General features: G+C 37.0%; 1 protein-coding gene across 6 annotated transcripts in view; it reads left to right on the top strand.

The window, feature by feature from the left end:
• Nucleotides 1-24,896, top strand: part of LOC150102651 (UDP-GalNAc:beta-1,3-N-acetylgalactosaminyltransferase 2-like) — a 322,880-nt gene that overhangs the window by 144,462 nt on the left and 153,522 nt on the right. For 5 of the 6 annotated variants that reach the window (XM_090399028.1, XM_090399029.1, XM_090399027.1 and 2 more), the window contains one exon: nt 10,832-10,930. The exons of the other annotated variant lie outside the window; for it this stretch is intronic. In XM_090399028.1, coding sequence (XP_090255154.1) covers nt 10,832-10,930 — 99 coding nt within the window. The remainder of the gene's footprint in view (nt 1-10,831; nt 10,931-24,896) is intronic. 6 annotated transcript variants of the gene reach the window in all.

Here is a 24,896-nt window from a genome sequence, read left to right as displayed (position 1 = left end):
GAAATTCAATTTTATCCTGCTCAAGACTAAATAGTGATCACTTCCAATTTCAAATCCTCTGTACACTCTGGTGTCCTGCACCATGGAGAAAACATCACTATCAACAATAACATAGTCAATGAGACTTTTCTTATTCCTAGCCTCTTCTCTCCATGTGAATTTGTGCACATTTTTATGTTGGAACATGGTGTTAGTAATAACCAATCCATGTCCTGAGCAGAAATCCAACAGATATTTGCCATTATTATTAGCTTTGCTCTTTTCTCCAAATTTTCCCAAAATATTTTTGTATGTCTCACAATCATTTCTTACTCTGCTATTTAGATCCCCAACAAGGACCAACTTTTCCTTTTTCATTGTGTCAGTTGCTTTTTCTAAAGCGTCAAAAAATTCCTCCACTTCTACCTTAGTAGAACCATCTGTGGGACCATAGGCACAAATAAGTCTCATTGTCCAGTTCCCCATTCTCATATTTGCCCACATTACTCTACTTGAGACTGACTGCCATTCAAGAAGATTAGCCTCGTATTTTGTGTTGAATACTATGGCTGCACCTTCTTTTCGTTGATTATCATTGCCTGAATATAACATTTTGTATTTATTGCTCAGAAAGATCTCACCAGTTTTGGTCTTTTTTGTTTCAGTCACCCCTATTATGTTGATCTGGTACTTATCTAATTCCTCAGCTAGCTCCATTTCTTTGCCATTCAGGCTTCTTACGTTGATAGTACCGATCTTTAACTCTGGTGATGTTGAGTTGGGGTTTGTTTTCAGATTTGTTCCAGTAGCTGACTTTTCGCTGTTCGCCCTGGTTCCCTGGCGAAAACAACGGGGGCCTTGTTTAACCGGGCGACACCCCAGCCTTCATGAAATTTTGTCATGTTGTACCATCATTTTTTATTTTGGTTTAACCAATAAGAATACAATTTGGTCGGCTAAATCCCAAATTGCCAGCCCATCCTCGTTCGTTCAGTATCCAAGTAGATACCCAACAGGGTGCACCATGAGAAGGTGAGGATTGGACATTAGGTCAGAAGCGCTGTCGGTTCTCTGCATTCCTTTAAAGGCCATGTGGAGGTCTCCTCTCAGTTATACAGCTTTGACCCTTAAGCACCCCATTGGATTAATGCAGAATGTATTATTCATGGAGGTCATAATCAAAGGAGTGAGGAGTAAATTTTTTACATGCTGGGTGAAATACATTGCTGGATGGTGTGTGTGAATGAGTTTAAAGCAATATGATGCATATTTACTGATTGAGTGATATCTTCCATAATGAATATATTGATTCTATAGAAGTCTATTAGTAATAATAAGGAGAAAAACGCATTTATCTAGTTAAAATCTTACTTATTTTCATTATCATCAATTACTAAAGGATACACTCATGTGATGTACAGGATACTCTGATATTACTATGCAATTAAATTTACATTACAATTAACTCTCACTAACAAACTTCTAGGGACCAAAGAAATGTTATTAAAAGGGCCATTTGTTATAGTGTGTGTATATTTGTTATTATTATTATATGGTATCTCCATGGAGTCCACAGACTCATCTTGAGAAACCGAAAGCAACTATTATACAATAAATTTAAGATGCCAAGAAATTATATTCTTGGTTTCATCCTTTATCCAAGTGTAAGTAAACACCTGAAGTAAGCAGCACCTGAAGTAATTTCACGACTGGGCTCTTTGTATATCGAGACTAAATGACTTCATATCAATTGCCTTAGTATCCCATAATGCAAAGTACATATCTTTACAGACATGTATAATGCAATGCATTATGAGAAGAGTCACTACCCAGACCGGATTCGATCTTTATTGGTGTCTCATCAATGGGAGCCAGACGACCCAGGAGTGATACCAAGGGTGAAGTAATGCGGAAGTCATATTCCCATATACAAGTCAAAAGGTGCCACACCTTCAATATCTGTCTCTAATTCAGAGTATTTTAGTAATAAGATGTAACACCTTTTGACTACTTGCATATGAAAATATGACTTCTGCATTACTTCAACCTTAGTATCACTCCCGGATCTGGCTCCCGCTGATGAGACCTCAATAAAGGTCAAAACCAGTCTGGGTAGTGGCCCTTCCCATAATGTATAGCATTATACATTATGGGAAGGGCCATAATGTATAATTATGCTCAAAACAATTAGGGAATATTTTAGTTTCTGTCAGATAATTATAAATTTCTGCAAATAATTATAACTATTGGGTACTTTATCCTATCCTTCTCATCCGTCTAGGGCTGGTTGAGTCCCCTCCTAATGAAGGGTTACTGGCATATTAATGTAGCCGGTGCGCCACTCCTCTACTAAGAGCGATATTCATGACTGTATCCGTGTGTTTTCACAGAGCTGGTTTGTTACAAGTGGGGTCCCACAGGGACCCCCCCCCACTTGTAACCTTCTGCTTCCTTGATATTGCTCCCTCATACACAACTCTGTGATTGGCTCTCTGATAGGTATCCAGCCCAATCCAGTTCACTAATACAATACACCATATTATTATTATTACGTGACACCTCCAGGGAGTCCAAGGACTCATCATGGGAGGCACTCTATTCTGTTTCGCTAAATACATCTCACCCTCCCCACCAGTACTACTTAATTCTCCTATTATGACACTACTACCATTAATGCCATCTGCCGCCCATCATCACCAGCATATTTTTTTGTCTGTGAATTGTGTGTGTTCTGAAGGCTGATTTTTCTGTACATGGGATGAAAAAACCTGTTTTCAGAAGAAAAACCCTCTGTCTCTGTATGAGATCAGCTAACTCACCGTTGAAAAAGCCCATTATAAGGATTCTTCTTGTTGTGACGAGAATTGAAACTAGGTCTTTTCCATTTGAAGAACACAATGTTCTGCTGTCCTTCCAATTGCGCTATGGAGGCAGGCATATGTGCAACCTTTTCAACCTGAAGTGCAAGACCTTACATATTGTAACATTAAATTGACAATCATTATCCTTACAATACCAATTTATTTAAATTATCTTGCAGGATATCTACACTACCTTCATTAACTATTGCTCTCTCCAGTTTTGCATTAGCAGCAAACAACTCAACATCCCCCATTAAATTTTTCCCTATATCATTGATATACACATTAAAGAATAGTGGCACTAGTACATCACCCTGAGGTTCCTTTCTTTTAGTGTTACACGGTGATCAGCATTCATTTTAGACAAATTATGGACTCTACAACCGTGTTAGAAATAATTATTTTAATTTCCCGACATTTCAACCTTCATATTAAGGTCATCATCTGGAGTATACACACATACATATATATATTACATTTCACACAGTATGTCAAAGAGACAATCATTTGATCAATGGTTATTCTACTGGACTGACATCTTTTTACTAGAGGTTATTTGTTATTGTTAGCTTCCTGTCAACAGTTTTCTTTCATATTAATCTGTTATTTATCAAGTGACATCCAATATTGTCACATCTTGCAATTTTTAGTCTTCCAATGCACTGACCAACTGTATTAGAAAAAAGAAAAGACTCAATAGAAGCCCAATATTAGCTACATGTGCACGTGCACACATACACAGAGAGAGAGAGAGCTTACAGTGTCAAGTCCCTATAATGTTTTCATATATCATGTGATTCTACTATTCTTTTCCTTTGCTCACTCTTCCTAATTTTTCTTACTGTCATATTTATGGTTGATAGTCTTTTATCAGCTATTACAATAACCCATAAGTTAAAATGGGTTTGAATACTGTCTTGTATAATGCCAATTCAGTGTTTGTGACTAATTTCTCTCTTATTTTATATAAATTTATTAAACAAGCTTCCCACCATATCTGCTTTTATTATTCTGTTGTGTACAAGGGTGATTTGAAAAGTTCTCGGCCTCGACCATAGATGGCAACACTATCGGCACGATTTTTTTTTTCTAAGTTGGTACATCTGTCATAAGCATCCGTGTGAAATTGCAAGTCATTCTATCAAGTAGTTTGTTTTATACAGTTGTCTGAAGCAAACGTGTTGTCTCTTGAGTATCGTGCGGTTATAAAATTCTTTGTAAAAGAAGTTTTAACACCAAAAGAAATTCATTCGAAGTTCATAAAAGTTTATGAGCACTCTTTCCCTTTGTTTTCAAAAATTAAGAAATGGGTTGAGTTTAAACATGGTCGTACTAGCCTTGAAGATGATCTACCAGAAATCATTGATCAAGTGCATGATATGGTATTGGATGACCGACGAGTCATAGTGCATGAAATTGCTGAGACTATAAGCATTTCAAAAGAACGTGTAGGATATATTTTGCATGAAGAATTGCAAATTAAAATACTTTGCAAAATGGGTGCCGCACTTGCTAAAAGCAGATCAAAAACGCAATCGCATGCAAATCTCTTAATAGTGTTTGGAGTACTTTAAGAATAATAAAACTGATTTTGTGCATCAATTTATTACTATGGATGATATTTGGATTCACTATTACACACCAGAATCCAAACAGCAGTCGAATCAGTGGACAGAAGTCGGTTGTTCAGCGCCAAAGAAGACAAAGTTGGTTCCATCAGCAGGAAAGGTCATGGCATCGGTGTTTTGGGATGCTAAAGGCATTTTGTTTATTAATTATCTTGAAAAGGGTAAAACAATAAATGGGGCATATTATTCCGATCTTTTAACCAGACTAGATGAAAAAATTCATGAAAAAAGACTTAGTTTGCAGAAGGAAAAAATCATCTTTCATCAGGACAATGCACCTGCCCACGGAGGTGTTTTGGCAATGGGAAAATTAAGGGATCTGCACCATGAATTGTTAGAACATCCACCCTATTCTCTAGATTTGGCTCCCTCTGACTTCTATGTCTTCCCAAAACTAAAACTCTTCCTCGCTGGTCAGCATTTTTCTTTGAATGAAGAGGTGATTGCAGCTGTGGAGGGGTATTTTGCAGATCTTACTGAGAACTACTACAGGGATGGGATAATGGCAGTGGAGCATCACTTGAATAAATGTATTAGTCTTAAGGGAGATTATGTTGAAAAATAAAAATAATTTTGAAATTATAAATTTATTTTTTTCATTGTTAGGCCGAGAACTTTTCAGACCACCCTCATATATACATATTTAATTTTTCATTTTTACTAGAAATTGTGTAATAATAATAATAATAACCTGAAATATTTTAGCAAAAGTATGAAAGGAAGTTGAAAAAAATTGTGATAGTGAAACTTGGAGAAGAACAAGCTAGAGTCAGCCAAATAGATGTTATCAAGATCAGTCTTTCACTTTGCAACAACTAGTTGAAAAATCATAGGAATATGACAAGGATCTGTACTTATGTTTTGTAGATCTGGAAAAGGAATGTAACAGGGTGCCTGGAGAAAAGGTGTTCAAAACACTACAGTTATGTGTGTAAATGTAACATTACACAGAGAAATACATAGTCTATATTTAACTTGTAAGTCTGTAGTTGGACTTGCAGGAAATACAGGAAGATGGTTTGTAAAATCAGGGGTAAGACAAAGATGCACGTTATCTACACTCTTATTCATCATCTATATGGATTGCATTATGAAGGAATACAGTATTAAACCTGATATTAGAATCAGAGATATCAATCTTAGCTCTTTGCCTTATGCAGATGATCTTGTTGTGCTCCTAAATGCATCCAGTTCAAGTTTCCAGGGTTCTTTGACTAAATTGCATAACTGCTGTAAGAAATTTGGCATGAAAAGCAGCAATAAAAAGACCAAAACTATAATAGTAGTCAGGAACATTAAAAACTTTAGCTGCATCCTCAATGGAGAACCTATAGAACCAAAATAATTTATCCATTTAGACATGGTGGTATGATAGGAATGATAGACAATGCTGGTATGATAGGAAGCCAGTGGAATAAATTTTATGGGATAAGAGAGATATTAGCCAAAACACCAAACCAGTACTACATAAGACAGTGTTCAAACCAGTTTTAAGTAATGGATCTGTGGGTTGGATTAGAAACAAAGCACTTGATCAAAGACTAAAGATCATGGTTATGAGAGTTATGAGAAAAATTAGGAGAGTGACCAGATGGCATCAATGGCAGAATCATATTAAAAATGAAGATATTAGAAAGGAAGATATTAGATAGCATCCAAGAATGTGTGAGTAGCTAATCTAATTGTATGGTGACTCGTTATTAAGAGGAGTAATAGATGGGAGTGTAACTAAATCGTACTTACCGGGTGCGAAATTTAAGGATGTAAGTGAGAGCATTAGAGTGCAAAAACAGAGGGTGAAAGAAATAACAATTGTGGCTGGTACGAATGAATTGAAAGGTGATAAATTTTTTATGAGAGAGGACTTGAAAGTATTGTTAAAGGTAGCGAAAGAAAAGAGTGACAGAGTTAGAATGGTGAGTCTGTTACCGCGGTATGACAGAGAGGAGTTTAGAAGGAGGGCCATAATCGCAAATGATATTATGCGCAGGTTATGCGGACGGTGTGGTGTGGAATTTGTGGACGTGTGGAATGAGTTTGATGGGCGAAAAGACTTATACAAGATGGATGGACTGCATTTGAATGGACTTGGTGTGCGGAGACTGGAAAAAGTGTTGCTGAATGAAGTGAAAATGGATGTGCAGAACCAGGGAAACTAGAACTACCAAGGAGGGGGGGGAGTGGATATCCAGACATCAGTGAGACAGTTGAGTGTAAAAATGTATATAATGTACCTGAGCCAGCAATAAGGACAAAAAATGGGAATGGGATATTTAGAATAACGCATCAAGATAGGGGTGGGACAAAGGGAACACTGCAATTCATGTATACTAATGCCAGGAGTATTAGGAACAAGAGGGAAGAATTTTTGGCCTTGATTGGCTCTTCCTGGCCACAGGTTATTGGCATTAGTGAAACATGGCTGACGGAAGATGATATAGTTAGTGGGATAGAATGTGTAGGTTATAGTATGTTTAGGAGGGACAGAGAGAATAAAATTGGGGGAGGGGTGTTATTGATGATAGCTGATGAACTGCAGCCAAGGAGAATTGAAGTATTGCAGGATAGTGAAAGGAGCTCATTTGAGGCTATTTGGTGTGAGATTGATACTGGCAGAATAAAATATACAGTTGGGTGCTGCTATAGACCAGGTGATGGAATAGATGGTGGAGATGGTATGCATAAACAAATTGATGAAATGAGTGGAAGGAGGGTAATTATTATGGGGGATTTCAACTATGGTAACATTGATTGGAAGGAGGAGAGGACACATGTGAGGAAGGAAATGGATTTTATTCAATTATTAAGGGATAACTATCTGAAACAGCATGTAATTGAAAATACTAGGGGTGTGAGAGTGCTTGACCTGGTAATAGTATCTGAGAATTTGACTGTAATGAATATGACCATGTTGCCACCTATTGGTGAGAGTGATCATAAGGTCTTGACCTGGGAAGTGGCTAAAGGTGTGAAATTTGTGATTAAGACAGGGTATATGTGGAATTACCGTGCTGGCAAGTATGACAAGCTTAGGAGATTGCTTGGATCAGTGCCATGGCATGTATAACTGCAAGGGCTGGACGTCGATAGAGCATGGGAAGTGATCAAAGAGCATTTACAGGAGGTTATGGCTGATTGTATACCTAAGGTCCGAATAGTGAAACAAGGAGGGGTTAAATGGATGAATAACACCATTAAGCTTGAGCTGCAAAAAAAGAAACAACTATGGAGGGAATTTAAAGAAAGGGGTGACCTGCAGGCACACGAACGGTATAAAGTACAGGCTAGAAGGGTAACGAGTGTGGTAAAAACAGCAAAAGCCGATTTTGAAAGGAAACTAGCTATGCAAGCAAAAGAGAATCCCAAACAGTTCTTTCAATATGCTGCAAGCAAGAAAAAAACTGTACATGGCAAAATGATTTTAAGGAATGATGATGGTAAAGAGTTCACTGAACCAGTCGATATAGTGGAGTTACTGAGTGCGCACTATGCAAAAATATATCATCCAGGTGGTGACGTTGAAAAAATGAAGGAAGCATTAGTTTATATGGGAATTGTGATGAATGAAGTGGAGGTGAATAGTCTATTACAGAACCTTAATGTGAATATATCTGTGGGATTGGATGGTATACCGGCATGGGTCTTGCATGAAGCGGCTAATGAATTATCAGTGCCCTTGACCATGTTGTTTAATCTGAGTCTCAGGTCTGGCTTAGTCCCGAAGGCGTGGAAAGAGGGGAAAATAGTTCCACTGCATAAAGGAGGATCCAAGACTATGGTTGCAAATTACCGACCGATCAGCATATCAGGAGTCGTTGTCAAGGTCTTGGAGAAAGTAGTCAAGGGAAAAATACAGGAATGGATTGATGAAAATGAGATACTGTACAGAGGACAGCATGGCTTTGTGAAGGGTAGATCATGCCTCAGTAACTTGCTCAAGTTTTATAACAAGGTGACGGCTGAACTGGATAAGGGAAATGGGTTTACAGTGATACTGCTGGACCTGGCAAAGGCGTTTGACAGGATACCACATGGAATTCTAATCCGTAAACTACAACATATGGGAATGGATATAGGGTTGGTGAGGTGGATAGGTGGTTGGTTGATGGAGAGATATCAAAGAGTAGTTTATTCAGGAGTAGAGTCCAAAAGACGGCCTGTGACTAGTGGTGTGCCACAGGGTTCTGTTCTTGGACCACTGCTGTTTAATCTGTTCATTAACGATATAGGGAAGGATCTAAGTGGGACAGTTCATTTGTTCGCTGATGATGCAAAGTTGGGTAGGGTGATAGTGAATGCAGAAGATGTCAAAATCTTGCAAGATGATTTAGATAGATTGGAGTTCTGGACTAAGGAGAATGGATGTCAATTTAATGTGACAAAATGTAAGGTTATGCATTTCGGAGTGAAAAGATTAGCAGCAGTATACCACATTGGTGGAACTGTACTCCAAGAGATTGATGAGGCCAGGGACTTGGGAGTGTTGGTGGATAGGGAGATGAAGTTTAGGGAGCACATTGCGAAAGTAGCTAAATCAGCTCATCAACTCACTTGGTTGTTGAAAAATACCTTGACGAGCAGAGACAAGCAAGTTATTGTACCTCTGTACCGAGCCCTGATAAGACCTCATCTCGACTACTGTGCCCAGATTTGGTCACCTCGGTTCCTTCTTGATGGGGAGGAGGTTGAGAGGATCCAGAGGCGAGTGACTAAGATGATAGCAGGTCTATGGAATGAACCATATGAGAACAGGTTGAAGATTTGTGGGTTGCAGAAACTAGTTGATAGGCGAAAAAGGGGAGATATGATTGAGACATTCAAATTGCTAAAAGGATTCTATAGGATTAATTCAGATGATATTTTTGAGATCAGGACTGGTGGTGGGAGAACTAGGGGACACCCATGGAAGCTGAGCAAGAGCGTGGTTAGCAGGGGGTGTTAGAGCTGGGTTCTTTACTTTTAGAGTGGTAAATGAGTGGAATAAGCTGCCAGAGTCTGTTGTGGGTGCTATGACAGTGAGCGAGTTCAAGGCAAGGAATGATAGATACTGTGAGAATGTCGAACAGCTGTGTGAACATGATGCTTAGGGCCTCCCTCGATGAGTCTAAGGACTCTTGGAGTAGCCCGTGGTAATAATAATAATAATAATAATAATAATCTAAAGTGGTATGGCCACTTAAATAGAATAAGTGAGGAAGAGTTAACAAAGCAGGTGGTATGACCACTTAAATAGAATTGGTTAGGAAACGTTAGCAAAGCAGTTGTTTGATGCCAAGATTTCCTCACCCATAGGAAGACTAAGGTCTGGGTGGATTGATTCAGTCAGAAGTGTATTAGAAGCAAGAAATGTTAGATATGACAATTTTGGAATGTTGACAAGTAACAGAATAATTTGGAGGAAATTGTTGATAGGAGATTGATAATAATGCATACTTAATCATGTAATGCTATGATGGTATAGTACTCCCACAGATTCGAGACCCTTCGACACTTCTGTGCATGTCAACAGAAGGAGAATCCATTCCGATAATAGGGTAATCAATCCGTATTGTGGGATGAGTTGTTTATTATTACACGTCAGAAAATTAACTTCTCTTTTATGGTCATTGCAGTTAACTATGTTTCTTGTATAACAGTTGGAAAATTTTGCCAATAAAGCACGTGATTTCATGTGTTGGTGCCCAATTCGTACGTCCTTCATTTCTTTCTCCCGTTCATCATGAATCGACTATTCTTGGCAAGTCCCCAAGTGAAGATCTCTAAAGCGTGGGCATACTATAGCCTGAACACCCCTTAAGGGTACATATCAGGAAATTGATGATGATGAATGGAAAATATTTATATTTTCTTGTATTACAAAAAAATTTCTGTGTAAATTATAACTGCATTAGAAGTTATAGCACCATTTTATTACAGATATTGGCTTCACAAAATTAACATTCCTTTTGTAATATAATGGTACTGTGTTATTCAGCCAATATATGCATTGAATCAATGGATATTATGTATGACATCAACAAGTTAAAATTTGGCTGAAAGATAGAAAATAACTTTTGTTCAATATAATGACTCTTAATATCATCCATATTGGATTACTGAAAGAATTTTTTTTTTTTCTTGTTCTGTTTAAAGTTACCTTTATTTTCCTGTCCAAAAAAAATGTGCATGTGCATGTTTAGGACATGCACATATGCATGTGCATGTCCTAAACTATAAATATGCATTCATTCAGTTGCACTCATGCTTTATATGTGTACAGTTACTTTCTCCAGCATGTTGCCCTCTAGGTAATAATAATAAATCTGTATATAAAATAATAAAAAATATGCCACTATTGTGATTAATTATATATTTCTGTTTTAGGGGTATGAGGGAATTGTTCTTGTAGAAGGTAGTCTCCTCAGTTCTGCAAAGATTTGTATGAAATGGGAAAGTGACAATGGACTGGTTACTTACAAAAGGGTATTTTTGTCTTGAATAATTTCATTAATTACTTCATTTATTGTTTATTATGTTTTGTTCATATTAGTGAATTGTCCATTTAAACAGTCCCCTTTTATTATTCACATTAATATATATATATTAAGAAAATGTGCTCTTCCATAGCTCAGTCAGTATAGATTGAAGCCCTTTGGTCAGAAAGACCTTTGTTCAATTTCCATCCATGAAGCGAGGAACCTTTATCTGGTCTCTTTTGAATAAAGGTGAGTTATAGTCTCATATGAAGAAAGGGTTTTTTTTTTCACCCACAAACTCGGGTTTTTCATCCCTTAGAACAGGAACCGATTCTGTGAACACACACAGATTTACAGCTATGAATACTTACAACAATATGTGGAAGATATAGGATCCACACCACATGTCATAACACGTATAGTTAACTAAATACCATCTTCTGGACAGGAGATGGTACTTGGATGGGGAATAAAGAAAATGATATGGTTAAGTGAGAGATAAGTAGGAGGAGTATTTTGTTGACATGACTCCATTATTGAAATGTTAAAAATTCAATGTAAAAGTGAAAAATATTATGGCATTTGTAGAAAGATTTTTTCCCTGATCATATAAAATATTTGCAATCCTAGATATTGCAAATGTTATTATTATTTTTAAGAGAGACCTCCAGGGAGTCAGGGACTCATTGAGGAAAGCCACATGCTAAAGGAATCAGCTGTCATATTTGTTCTTGAATTCATTCACATTGTATGCAGACATAACATCCAGTGGCAATCCTTTCCAATGACACACCATTCTATGAGAGAAAAACTAGATCTCATACCTTTCTTGGTGGCATTAATTCTCAGCTTCCAAGGTTGCCTCCTCGTCCTTTCCCTATCATCCATTAAATGAAAAATTCCATCAACTAAAATCTTGTATGTCCCTTTCAGAAGTTTGCAAGTCTTAACAATATCACCCCACTTTCTCCTGTGTGCCAGTGTCTGTAGTCTACAAATTCTCAATATAATTTCATAATCAGTATTCCACAATCCTGATATCATTTTTATCACTCTCCTTTGCTCTCTCTCTCTCTCTCTACTGTATCAGAATCACAATGGAAACCAGGAGACCAGACCTGTGCACAGTTGTCTTGATAAAACAAGTGATGTTTTATTAAGGCCTTGTAAAGAGGCAAAATGACATCCTTATCTTTACATGTGAACATTCATTTCAGCATTTCAATTATCTTTTGAGTTGTATTTGCAATCTTTGCTACATGGCCTCCCTGAATTTCAACTTCCTATCTACTAACACTCCAAGATCCTTAGCCTCATCAGTTTCTTCTAGCATAATCCTACAAATATAATACGACATTGGATATCTAATCATGCCAATGAATGACTTTACATATACTGAGATTGAACTGACATCCATTTTCAAATGCTCACAATTGCAGCTTATTCAAATCATTCTGCCAGTACTGCATATCATTTGCATTCCTAATTACCCTACCTATCTTTGCATCATCAGGAAATAACCGTAAGTCACCTGTGAAATCCTTCCCAGTGTCATTAATATACAGATTGAATAACAATGGATCAATGACTGATCCTTGAGGCACACCACTGGTTACCTTGAATCTTGCAGATTCACACCCTCCCCATATACCACCTTTTGATATCTGTTGGTCAGTCAGCCTTTATCCATGCCAATAGTTTATAATCCAGTTCCATATTCTCCAAATTTTGCAAGTCTTCCATGATGTATTCTGTCAAAATCCAAAAGTATTATGGTGTATCTATTTCCCTTGTCTAGCTCAATGGTAACATTATTATAGAATGTGAGAAAGTTGCTAAAACATGACCTTCCCTAAATCCATGTTGTTCATTGCAGAGTAGAGATTTTCTTTCAACCTATTTCTGAATGTAAGCCCTAACAACTTTTCCAGAATCTTCTCCAACACTCCCAAGATACAGATTGTTTGAGAGTTGGATACATCAGTCTTTTCACCACCTTTGTGCAATGGGATTACGATTACCATACATTCTTTTCATTCCTGTGGAATCGTCCCTGTTGTGAGGCTCAAATTATGTAGCCTGATCAAAGGAATAACCAGTTTAGCTGAACACTCTTTTAACATCCATGCTAAAAGAGTGTTCAGTCCCTATTGCTGAATTCTTATTCAGTTTGTGCAACATCTCTAATACCTCCTCCTCGTAAACCCAGGTTTCTTCATCCAGTGAAGAGATAGCATTGAGCTCAATGTTTCATACACAAAGTTGATAACTTTTAGCAGAATGGGCACTTATTAGTTGAACAACCTCTTCTGCATCCGTCACCCTCACACCATCTGCATTTAGCAGAGTTATTCTTTTATGTTCATTCTTTCTTTTACTTTCAGCATAAATAAAAGAATTTTTTGGGGTTTTCTTTAGCTTGCAGAATCAGTTTCTTTTCATACTCATACTTAGCTTTCAGTATAACAGTTATGATTCTTCTGGCCTACTGCTTATAATTTTCATAACAGACATCATCCTTTTCTTCTGAATCTCTTGCTTTATAAAACTGCACATCAATTTGACTCCTATTCCATTTATTCTTCAAACTCCAGGACACATTCTGATATTGCATCATTTAAGTATTTTTAAATGCTTCCCATGCACACTGTCGATATTCTTCCCATTCAGGAACTGATACCATTGTACTGAATCCAGTATACTCCTCAGTTGGTCATAATTTTCTGCTTTGTAGTTCATCATGTAACCTTTCCTGACTGAAACATTCAAAAACTTCCCAAGTGAGTACCGCGTGATCACTGTCACCACGAAGGCAGAATAGTTACCTCTTTAACTGAAACACTCTCTGACACTATAATTAAATGTAACACTTTTTGACCTCAAGTTCCTTCTGTCATGTACTGCTTAAGGAAATTGTCTTGCAACAGCTCAATAAATTCAGTTTCATTATTCTCATGAGATTTTACTGCTACTCAATCAATGTTTGGATAATTAATGCCTCTATTATGATTACTCTTTTTGCACCCATCATGTTTATTTGGTGATGCATTTCTTAATCACTAGTAACTGATCCACCAGGCCTGTAACAACACCTCACTATGCATCTGATATTGTTAAATTCCATATCACTCCACATGCATTCAAACTCACTGCCACATGAATAACTATTACTATTATTACAATCATAGATCTTAACACTAACTTAACACATCATCATCAAATTCATGCCATGTACCCTCAAGGGGTGTACAGGATATGATAGTACTACATGAAAAGAATTACATCATCACTAACTTCCTATCTACAATTTTCCTCCAAATCAGTCTGTTACTTGTCAAGACTCCAACATTATCAGATCTTATATTTCTATCGTCTAAGGCACTTTGGACCGTATCAATTCACCTATATCTTGGTCTTCCTCTAGGTCGTTTTGCTGCCAACCTGGCAGAGAACATTTGTTTTGTTAATCTTTCTTTGCCTATTCTGTTTAAGTGACCATACTAGCTGAGATTAGCTCTGCTAATGCATTCCTGGATGTTGACAATGTCAAGTTCTTTCTTAATATCCTCGTTTTAATATGATATTGCCATTAATGCAATCTGTTCACGCCTATAATCTTTCTCAGGACTCTCATCTGCGGTCTCTAGTCTTTGGTCAAATGTTTTACTTCTGACCCAGCTCTCAGATCCATAAGTTAAAACTGGTTGGAACATTGTCTTCTATACAGCTAATTTAGTGTTCCGACTAATTTCTCTCTTATTCCATATGAATTTATTCAATTGACTTCATACCATATCAGCTTTGTTGATTCTGTTGTCTATTTCTATATTTAATTTACCATCTTCACTAAAAATTGTGCCTAAGTAGCTGAAATGTTTTACTTGTTCTATAGGTTCTTCATTCACAATGCAATTGATATTTTCAATGTTTCTTCTGCCTATTTTCATTGACTTTGTCTTGTTATTGCTGACCTTCTTACTACATCTATTACAATAGTTATTCAATTTAGTCAGGGAATTTTGCAGACTTCTAGCAGATTTATTTAGAAGTATAACATCATCTGCAAAGAGCTGACGTTAACATCTCCAATTTTGATATCATGTTTAATACCACTTTCCTTCATAATGTGATTCATATAGATAATGAATAACAGAGAGGATAATGTACATCGTTGTCTCACACCAGATTTAACATTAAACCATCTTCCTGTACTTCAATTCTAACTGCTGACTTACAACTCAAATAAAGACTAAGTATTGCTTGATATAATGCCCCATCGACACCATATAACTGCAGCATATTGAATAGCTTCTCTCTTGGCACCTTGTCATATGCCTTTTCTAAATCGACAAAACTTAAATATAGATCTTTGTTATATTCCCATGATTTCTCCACTATTTGTTGTCAATTGAAGATCTGATCCTGACAGCTTCTGTTTGACCTGAATCCAGCTTGTTCTTCCCCAAGCTTTCTTCCACAATTCTTCTCAACTGTTTCTCAAATATACTTGCATATATCTTACCAGGAACACTCAGTAGGGATATACCTCTGTAATTCTCACATTCGGTTTTATTTCCCTTTTTATATATGGGTACTATGAGAACTCTACTCCAATCATCGGGAATTCGTCCCTCTGTCCACGCCTTCTGAACTATGCAGTGCAGCCACTGTAAGACTTTTATACCACCATACTTCAGCATTTCTGGTCGAATATCATCTACTTCTGTTGCCTTTCCACATTTCAAGACTTTGATGGGTTTTTCTACTTCAAATATGGATATGCATTCCTGACTGCATGCCTGATCAGTGTTTTTTATCACTGTGCTGTCATCACTGCTTGTTTCATTTAGCAATTTTTCAAAGTAATTACTCCATACTTCAAGGATATCATTTTCTCCCATTTTCATGTCACCTTTATCATTTCTATCTCCTTTTACAGCACTCTTTCCTCCGTTCCTAAGCTTCTTCAACAACTTCCAGAATATTTTGCCACCTCCTTGATATTTATTTTCTATGTTCTTGCCAAAGTCCTCCCATGACTTTTGTTTAGCTAGTTTTAGACAGTGTTTAGCTTTCTTACATTTGTCTCTGTATTCTCTAAGAGCACAAGCTGACTTATTTGCCAAGAACTTTTGATATGCTTTCTTCTTTTCCTTCATTGCCTCTTTAACTTCCTGTGTCCACCATGGAGTTCTAATTTTTCTATCCTTGCAAACAACTTCACCACATGCCTCTCTAACTGAATCAGTCAGGGTTTTCTTCAAGGCTTGCCACTGAATCTCTAAGGTTTGGTTCCTGTTCTCAAACTCTTTCATTTTTTCTTCAATAATCTTTGTGTATTTTAGTCTACAGTTCACATCTGAGAGTTGCTCAAATTTTATTCCCTTTAAAACTTTCTTGCATGTTATTCTTTTCAATATGAAATTCAATTTTATTCTTAAACGTGTGAACAGACTTATGTGTTCGTCAAACATGTTGTTTATTATTTTAACGGTATAATAGAACACAGAAACTAAGTAAATAATTAATTTATTAACTTGATGCTGATAGCAGCAACACAAAGAATAGAGTCCTGATTTTGGCACCCTCTATCTGAAAAAAAAAAAAAAACCGCTATCGTATATTACTAGAGTCCTAGAAAAGTGCTAGTTGTTTCTTAATATGACTGTCTCCCAGATCTTCAGGAAGTTAATACAGCCATATTTGTTGAGATTTGGAGTGTGTTTTAGGGCTTCTGTCACCTCTAAGAACAATCTCTCTGATTTATATGGGTTTCTGTGTAGTACTTTTGTGTTTTTCCAGTTGATCCAGTGTGCAGGGGTATCCAGAGCATGGTCTACTAGGCCTGACTTCCCATAATGATAATTCCGGACGTATCGTTTATGTTCGCTGATGCGGATATTCACAGTTCTTCCTGTTTGACCGTAGTAGGCTTGATTGCATGAGCAGGGTACTTGGTAGACTCCTGGATGTGATAAAGCAGGAATGCTGTCCTTGGGTGAGCGGATGAGGGTGGCTAATTTGCTACATGGTCTGAATGTAGTGCGTAGTTTATGTTTATTGAGAATTCTTGAGATCCTTTCGGATGTGCCTTTAATGTAAGGGATGGTGACTGTTCTGTTGTAGTTCTCTGTGGTGGATCGTGAGAGGGGTTTCTTAGGTGTGTTTAGTATTTTGTTTATTTTATGTGGATTGTAGCCGTTGGCCAAGAAGGTGTGGTGTAAGTGAGTCAGTTCAGCAGTAAGAGCCTTGTCATTGGAACAGATTGCTCTCTCTCTATGGGTTAGCGTTTTTAATATGCCATATTGTTGAGAAGGATGATGGTGTGATTGTTTGTGTAAGTATCTGCCTGTATGTGTGGGTTTTCTGAAAACTGAAAATGATAAGGAACCATCTGGGAGACGTGTGATGAGTGTATCCAGGAAGGGCAGACAGTTGTTGGCTTCCAGTTCCATAGTAAAGTGGATTTTTGGATGTTGGCTATTTAAATGTGCTAAAAATGTTTTCAATGTCTCAGGGCCATGTGGCCAAATAGCAAGCACATCATCAACATAGCATAGCCAAAGTGTTGGTTTGAGAGTGGCTGTATCGATTGCTTGTTTTTCCAGGTGTTCTATGTAAAAGTTGGCTGGGGGGGGGAGCCCATGGCTGTCCCATCAATTTGTTTGTATATTTTCCCTTTCCATGTGAAATATCCTGCATGTATTGTGAATTTGAATAGTTCAAATATATCAGGGGGGGAAGTGTGACTTCAGTAGATTGAGGGTTTCTATTAGTGGTACATTTGTGAATAGTGAAGTGATGTCAAAGCTTACTATTAAGTCTGAGCTTTTTAGGGTAAGGTGTTGTAAGATGCTTTTTAGGTGTGCTGAATTTTTGACAAAGGAAGGAGAATTGTTAGTAAGAGTGGCTAGTAGCTTCGCTAAATGTCTAGCCAGTTTGTATGTGGGACTATTTATACTGTCCACAATTGGGCGTAGGGGTGTGCCTGGTTTGTGAATTTTTGGTGATCCATAGATCCTCGGTGTTTTAACATGGAAGGGTTTGAGTTTGTTAACTGTGTCTTTGGGCCAGGAAGTGACTTTTTTTAATAATTTTCGTGCCTTATTGCGATCTATAATTTTGTATGTTGACTGATCTTGTAATAGTGTGTGCATTTTGTTTTCATATTCAGTTGTGTCCATCACCATGGTTGCATTTCCTTTGTCTGCTTTTGTTATGGTAATCTGGCTGTTGTTGTGTAGCTTTTATAGCAATGAATTCCTTATGTGGGATATTATTTTTGGGAGGCTTGGACTTGATTAGGATGTTGGCCACGTCTAAACGTATGTTGTTAGCTATTGTTGGAGGCAGGTCGTAAATTCCTCGTTCGATGGACGCCATTATTTCGGCTTTTGGAACTTGCTTGGGAGTTATGGCAAAGTTGTGCCCTCAACTTAAAGCAGTCGTGGCTTCTTTGCTTAAGATGAATGACGATAGATTCACGACGACGAGGTCTTGTTGTAATTGTGGTCGTTGTATGGTGTTCCGTTGTTGTAGATTTTCGAAATTATTTTGGTGCCGGTTTTTGACTCTGTCGAATTCTTTTTTTGCCGTTGCGTCGGTGATGTTCTCTAAGATCTGCCAAAGTTCCGTATTTAGAATATTATGTAGTGATTCTCGTAGTGCGCTGATGGTTGTATTTGCTTGTGTTAATTCCTGGCGAGTGGTGTTAATTTGTTCGCGTAAATGCGCTACACTCGCTCGTTTATAGATGCGTTGGGCTTTGGCCGAGTAGAACTTGTTTTTGATTTTAAAACAGTTCGGTATTAATTTGGTGTCTCGGCACCTCTTTAAGAAGGCTAACCTGTTTAGTTGCGCGCCAATTTCAACTTCCACTTACCATATCGTCGTGTCTTGCGTACGATATTTTGCTGGTTATAATACCAGCGAAATATCAGCATCAAGTTAATAAATTAATTATTTACTTAGTTTCTGTGTTCTATTATACCGTTAAAATAATAAACAACATGTTCGACGAACACATAAGTCTGTCCACACGTTTAAGGATTCTTCACGGAGACAATATCGTACGCAAGACACGACGATATGGTAAGTGGAAGTTGAAATTGGCGCAGCAACTAAACAGGTTAGCCTTCTTAAAGAGGTGCCGAGACACCAAATTAATACTGAACTGTTTTAAAATCAAAAACAAGTTCCACTCGGCCAAAGCCCAACGCATCTATAAACGAGCGAGTGTAGCTCTTTTACGCGAACAAATTAACACCACTTGCCGGGAATTAACACAAGCAAATACAACCATCAGCGCACTACGAGAATCACTGCATAATATTCTAAATATGGAACTTTGGCAGATCTTAGAGAACATCACCGATGCAACGGCAAAAAAAGAATTCGACAGAGTCAAAAACCGGCACCAAAATAAGTTCGAAAATCTACAACAATGGAACACCATACAACGACCGCAATTACAACAAGACCTCGTCGTCGTGAATCTATCGTCACTCACCTTAAGCAAAGAAGCCACGACTGCTTTAAGTCGAGGGCACAACTATGCCATAACTTCCAAGCAAGTTCCAAATGCCGAAATAATGGCGTCTATCGAACGAGGAATTTACGACCTGCCTCCAACAATAGCTAACAACATACATTTAGATGTGGCCAACATCCTAATCAAGTCCAAGCCTCCCAAAAATAATATCCCACATAAGGAATTCATTGCTATAAAAGAGCTACACAACAACAGCCAGATTACCATAACAAAAGCAGACAAAGGAAATGCAACCGTGGTGATGGACACAACTGAATATGAAAACAAAATGCACACACTATTTCAAGATCAGTCAACATACAAAATTATAGATCGCAATCCCACCAACACACAAAAGAATAAGGCACGAAAATTATTAAAAAAAGTCACTTCCTGGCCCAAAGACACAGTTAACAAACTCAAACCTTTCCATGTTAAAACACCGAGGATCTATGGATCACCAAAAATTCACAAACCAGGCACACCCATATGCCCAATTGTGGACAGTATAAATTGTCCCACATACAAACTGGCTAGACATTTAGCGAAGCTACTAGCCACTCTCACTAACAATTCTCCCTCCTTTGTCAAAAATTCAGCACACCTAAAAAGCATCTTACAACACCTTACCCTAAAAAGCTCAGACTTAATAGTAAGCTTTGACATCACTTCACTATTCACAAATGTACCACTAATAGAAACCCTCAATCTACTGAAGTCACACTTCCCCCCCTGATATATTTGAACTATTCAAATTCACAATACATGCAGGATATTTCATATGGAAAGGGAAAATATACAAACAAATTGATGGGACAGCCATGCCCCCCCCCCTTTCCCCCCTAGCCAACTTTTACATAGAACACCTGGAAAAACAAGCAATCGATACAGCCACTCTCAAACCAACACTTTGGCTATGCTATGTTGATGATGTGCTTGCTATTTGGCCACATGGCCCTGAGACATTGAAAACATTCTTAGCACATTTAAATAGCTAACATCCAAAAATCCACTTTACTATGGAACTGGAAGCCAACAACTGTCTGCCCTTCCTGGATACACTCATCACACGTCTCCCAGATGGTTCTGTAAAAATAATCATATTAAAAATTCTGAATATTTTTACGTATTAATTTTGCTTGTTAGTTTTTGTTTTCATACACGCAGTGTCTGCACTTGTGATGTGCTCGTTATGAAAATATTATGTTAGAAGTAATATGTAAAGAAGTAAAAATATTGAAGTACTTACTTAATTGATTATTTGTATTATTTAAAAGAAAGTTTGTTGTATTTTTAAATGTTGAATTTTGTGTTTGTGAAAGACTTTCTTCAGTGCTGGTGGATACAGCGAGTCAGCCATATTTTTACAATGCGTAGTTTCTGACATTGTTGAAGTGCGCATGCTCCCGGAGTGAACTTGATGTTTGATTGACAGCTGACAAGAAAAGCGTTGCGTATCCAAGTTACAGTGGTAAACAAGAGAGCGTTCGGAAAGTTTTTTAGAACACTGGCCGAGGAATATTCAAGTTGGGAGGAACTTGATTTTTTGTGTGCGGCAGTTAAAAGGAAATTTCATATTGTATTCCGAAAAAGGAATAGTGGAAATAATATGTTTCAAGAAGGAATAAGTAAAGAAAAAAGGAAATCTTGAAACTAAGTTTTTATAAACTGGCCGAGGAATATTGAAGTTGGAAGGAACTTGATTTTTTGTGTGCGGCAGTCAAAAGGAAATTTCATATTGTATTCCGAAAAAGGAATAGTGGAAATAATATGTTTCAAGAAGGAATAAGTAAAGAAAAGGGAAATCTTGAAACTAAGTTTTTAAAACACTGGCCGAGGAATATTCAAGTTGGGAGGAACTTGATTTTTTGTGTGCGGCAGTCAAAAGGAAATTTCATATAGTATTCCGAAAAAGGAATAGTGGAAATAATATGTTTCAAGAAGGAATAAGTACAGAAGAAAAAGGAAATCTTGAAACTAAGTTTTTATAAACTGGCCGAAGATATATTCAAGTAGGAAGGAACTTGAATTTTTTGTGTGCAGCAGTTAAAAGGAAATTTCATATTGTATTCCGAAAAAGGAATAGTGGAAATAATATGTTTCAAGAAGGAATAAGTAAAGAAAAGGGAAATCTTGAAACTAAGTTTTTATAAACTGGCTAAGATATATTCAAGTAGGAAGGAACTTGAATTTTTTGTGTGGAAATTTCATATTGTATTCCGAAAAAGGAATAGTGGAAATAATATGTTTCAAGAAGGAATAAGTAAAGAAAAGGCAAATCTTGAAACTAAGTTTTTATAAACTGGCCAAGATATATTCAAGCAGGAAGGAACTTGATTTTGTTTTGTGTGAGGCAGTAAAAAAGAATTTTTAAGGGATCCTAAAAAATGAAGTACAGAACCTTGTAACTTCTGGAAAGAGCCTTAACAGAAAGAGAAAAAGACTATGAACATTTTTTTTGTGATTGTGAAAGAAAAAGAGTTTAGTCTTAAGAGTAAGTTTATATTTTTTAAATAAAGCCTTGGATCCATATAATCTGTAATTGTAGTTATGTATTTTTACTAGAAGTGTATATATGTTGTTTTAAGTTTTATTAAATGTGTTTATTTTGTACTTGGTGTTGAGTCAATGATTAGTTGGATTCTGAAAGAGTGAGTTAAAGTCATTGCACCAATTGGAGTGAACTCTTTGTGCAAATATAATAACATATAGGGACACTCGGAGTCAAAAATAAAAATAATTGTTAGTAAATGAAATATTATTTATAATACACATTATAAATATTAACAATGGCGTCGCCTACAGGATAAATAAATTCATTGAATATTAACAATGAGGCAGCCTAGTATATAATATATATAATATATATATATTTATATTTATATTTACATAATATTTTTAATATGATTATTTTTACAGTTCCTTATCATTTTCGGTTTTCAGAAAACCCACACATACAGGCAGATACTTACACAAACAATCACACCATCATCCTTCTCAACAATATGGCATATTAAAAACGCTAACCCATAGAGCGAGAGCAATCTGTTCCAATGACAAGGCTCTTACTGCTGAACTGACTCACTTACGCCACACCTTCTTGGCTAATGGCTACAATCCACATAAAATAAACAAAATACTAAACACACCTAAGAAACCCCTCCCACCATCCACCACAGAGAACTACAACAAAACAGTCACCATCCCTTACATTAAAGGCACATCCGAAAGGATCTCAAAAATTCTCAATAAACATAAACTACACATTACATTCAGACCATGTAGCAAATTAGCCACCCTCATCCGCTCACCCAAGGACAGCATTCCTCCTTTATCACATCCAGGAGTCTACCAAGTACCCTGCTCATGCAATCAAGCCTACTACGGTCAAACAGGAAGAACTGTGAATATCCGCATCAGCGAACATAAACGATACGTCCAGAATTATCATTATGGGAAGTCGGGCCTAGCAGACCATGCTCTGGATACCCCTGCACACTGGATCAACTGGAAAAATACAAAAGTACTACACAGAAACCCATATAAATCAGAGAGGTTGTTCTTAGAGGTGACAGAAGCCCTAAAACACACCTCCAAATTTCAACAAATATGGCTGTATTAACTTGCCGAAGATCTGGGAGACAGTCATATTAAGAAAAAACTAGCACTTTTCTAGGACTCTAGTAATATATGATAGCGTTTTTTTTTTTGTTTTTTTTTTCAGATAGATGGCGCCAAAATCAGGACCCTAGTCTTTGTGTTGCTGCTACAATTTTGTTTAAGTACACCATGTTGTTTTAGTCTCGCTTATTGTGACAAACAGTGTTTTTGTGCTCTGATGATGCTGGTTATAATACCAGCGAAATATCAGCATCAAGTTAATAAATTAATTATTTACTTAGTTTCTGTGTTCTATTATACCGTTAAAATAATAAACAACATCAATTTTATTCTGCTCAAGACTAAATAGTGATCACTTCCAATTTTAAATCCTCTGTACACTCTGGTGTCCTGCACCAGGGAGAAAACATCACTATCAACAATAACATAGTCAATGAGACTTTTCTTATTCCTTGCCTCTTCTCTCCATGTGAATTTGTGCACATTTTTATGTTGGAACATGGTGTTAGTAATAACCAATCCATGTCCTGAGCAGAAATCCAACAGATATTTGCCATTATTATTAGCTTTGCTCTTTTCTCCAAATTTTCCCAAAATATTTTTGTATGTCTGACAATCATTTCCTACTCTGCTATATAGATCCCTAACAAGGACGAAATTTTCCCAAAATATTTTTGTATGTCTGACAATCATTTCCTACTCTGCTATATTGATCCCTAACAAGGACCAAATTTTCCTTTTTCATTGTGTCAGTTGCTTTTTCTAAAGCCTCAAAAAATTCCTCCTCTTCTACCTTAGTAGAACCTTCTGTTTGACCATAGGCAGAAATAAGTCTCATTGTCCAGTTCCCCATTCTCATATTTGCCCACATTACTCTACTTGAGACTGACTGCCAGTCAAGAAGATTAGCCTCGTATTTTGCGTTGAATACTATGTCCACTCCTTCTTTTCCTTGATTGTCATTGCCTGAATATAACATTTTGTATTTATTGCTCAGAAAGATCTCACCAGTTTTTGTCTTTTTTGTTTCAGTCACCCCTATTATGTCGATCTGGTACTTATCTAATTCCTCAGCTAGCTCCATTTCTTTGCCATTCAGGCTTCTTATGTTGATAGTACTGATCTTTAACTCTGGTGATGTTGAGTTGGGATGTGTTTTTAGATTTGTTCCAGTAGCTGACTTTTTGCTGTTAGCCCTGGTTCCCTGATGAAAACAATGAGGGCCATGTTTAATCAGGCGATGCTCTAGCTGACAAGAAAAATTTTGTCATGTTATACCATCATTTTGTATTTTGGTTTAACCAATAAGAATACAATTTGGTCAGCTTAAATCCCAAATTGCCCTAACTGGATTTAAGTCGCCTGATATTATTATTAGCATGCCTTATAATGTCTATCCTTCCTAAAAATATTGTACCCTTTTAAGCTCAATACTAATTAGTATGCTTGATTCTGATGGCCAGATCTCACTAATGCCTGCAATCTGAGGTCCCAACATATTGACAATGGCAACAAGCTCTAACTATTTGGGTCTTCTACTTTTTGCATTTGTGTACAGACATAATAAGCTACTTGCATGTTCTTATGTATACTCTTGTGTGCAGTCTCTCATGACACAGTTGGTTGGCTTGCAAATCTCTGTTCTTCTCTGCTGCCTTTTATATGCATACATCGTTGCACACATTTGATGGGTCTGAACCAGACGTACACAAATCGTTCTCTTTTCATAATTATTTCCATAATAATGCTCATTCTTGTCATTAACACAGTTACATAACATTGTTGCTCTTACACACAGGTTCTCACCATGCCTTATGTTATA

Source organism: Typopeltis vanoorti, chromosome 10 (genome assembly GCF_054136105.1).
Source record: "Typopeltis vanoorti isolate ZY-2024b chromosome 10, IOZ_Tvanoo_1.0, whole genome shotgun sequence".
NCBI classification, from domain to species: Eukaryota; Metazoa; Arthropoda; class Arachnida; order Uropygi; family Thelyphonidae; genus Typopeltis; species Typopeltis vanoorti.
Note: the sequence above shows the minus strand (reverse complement) of the source record. Positions and strands in the feature narration are given on the sequence as shown.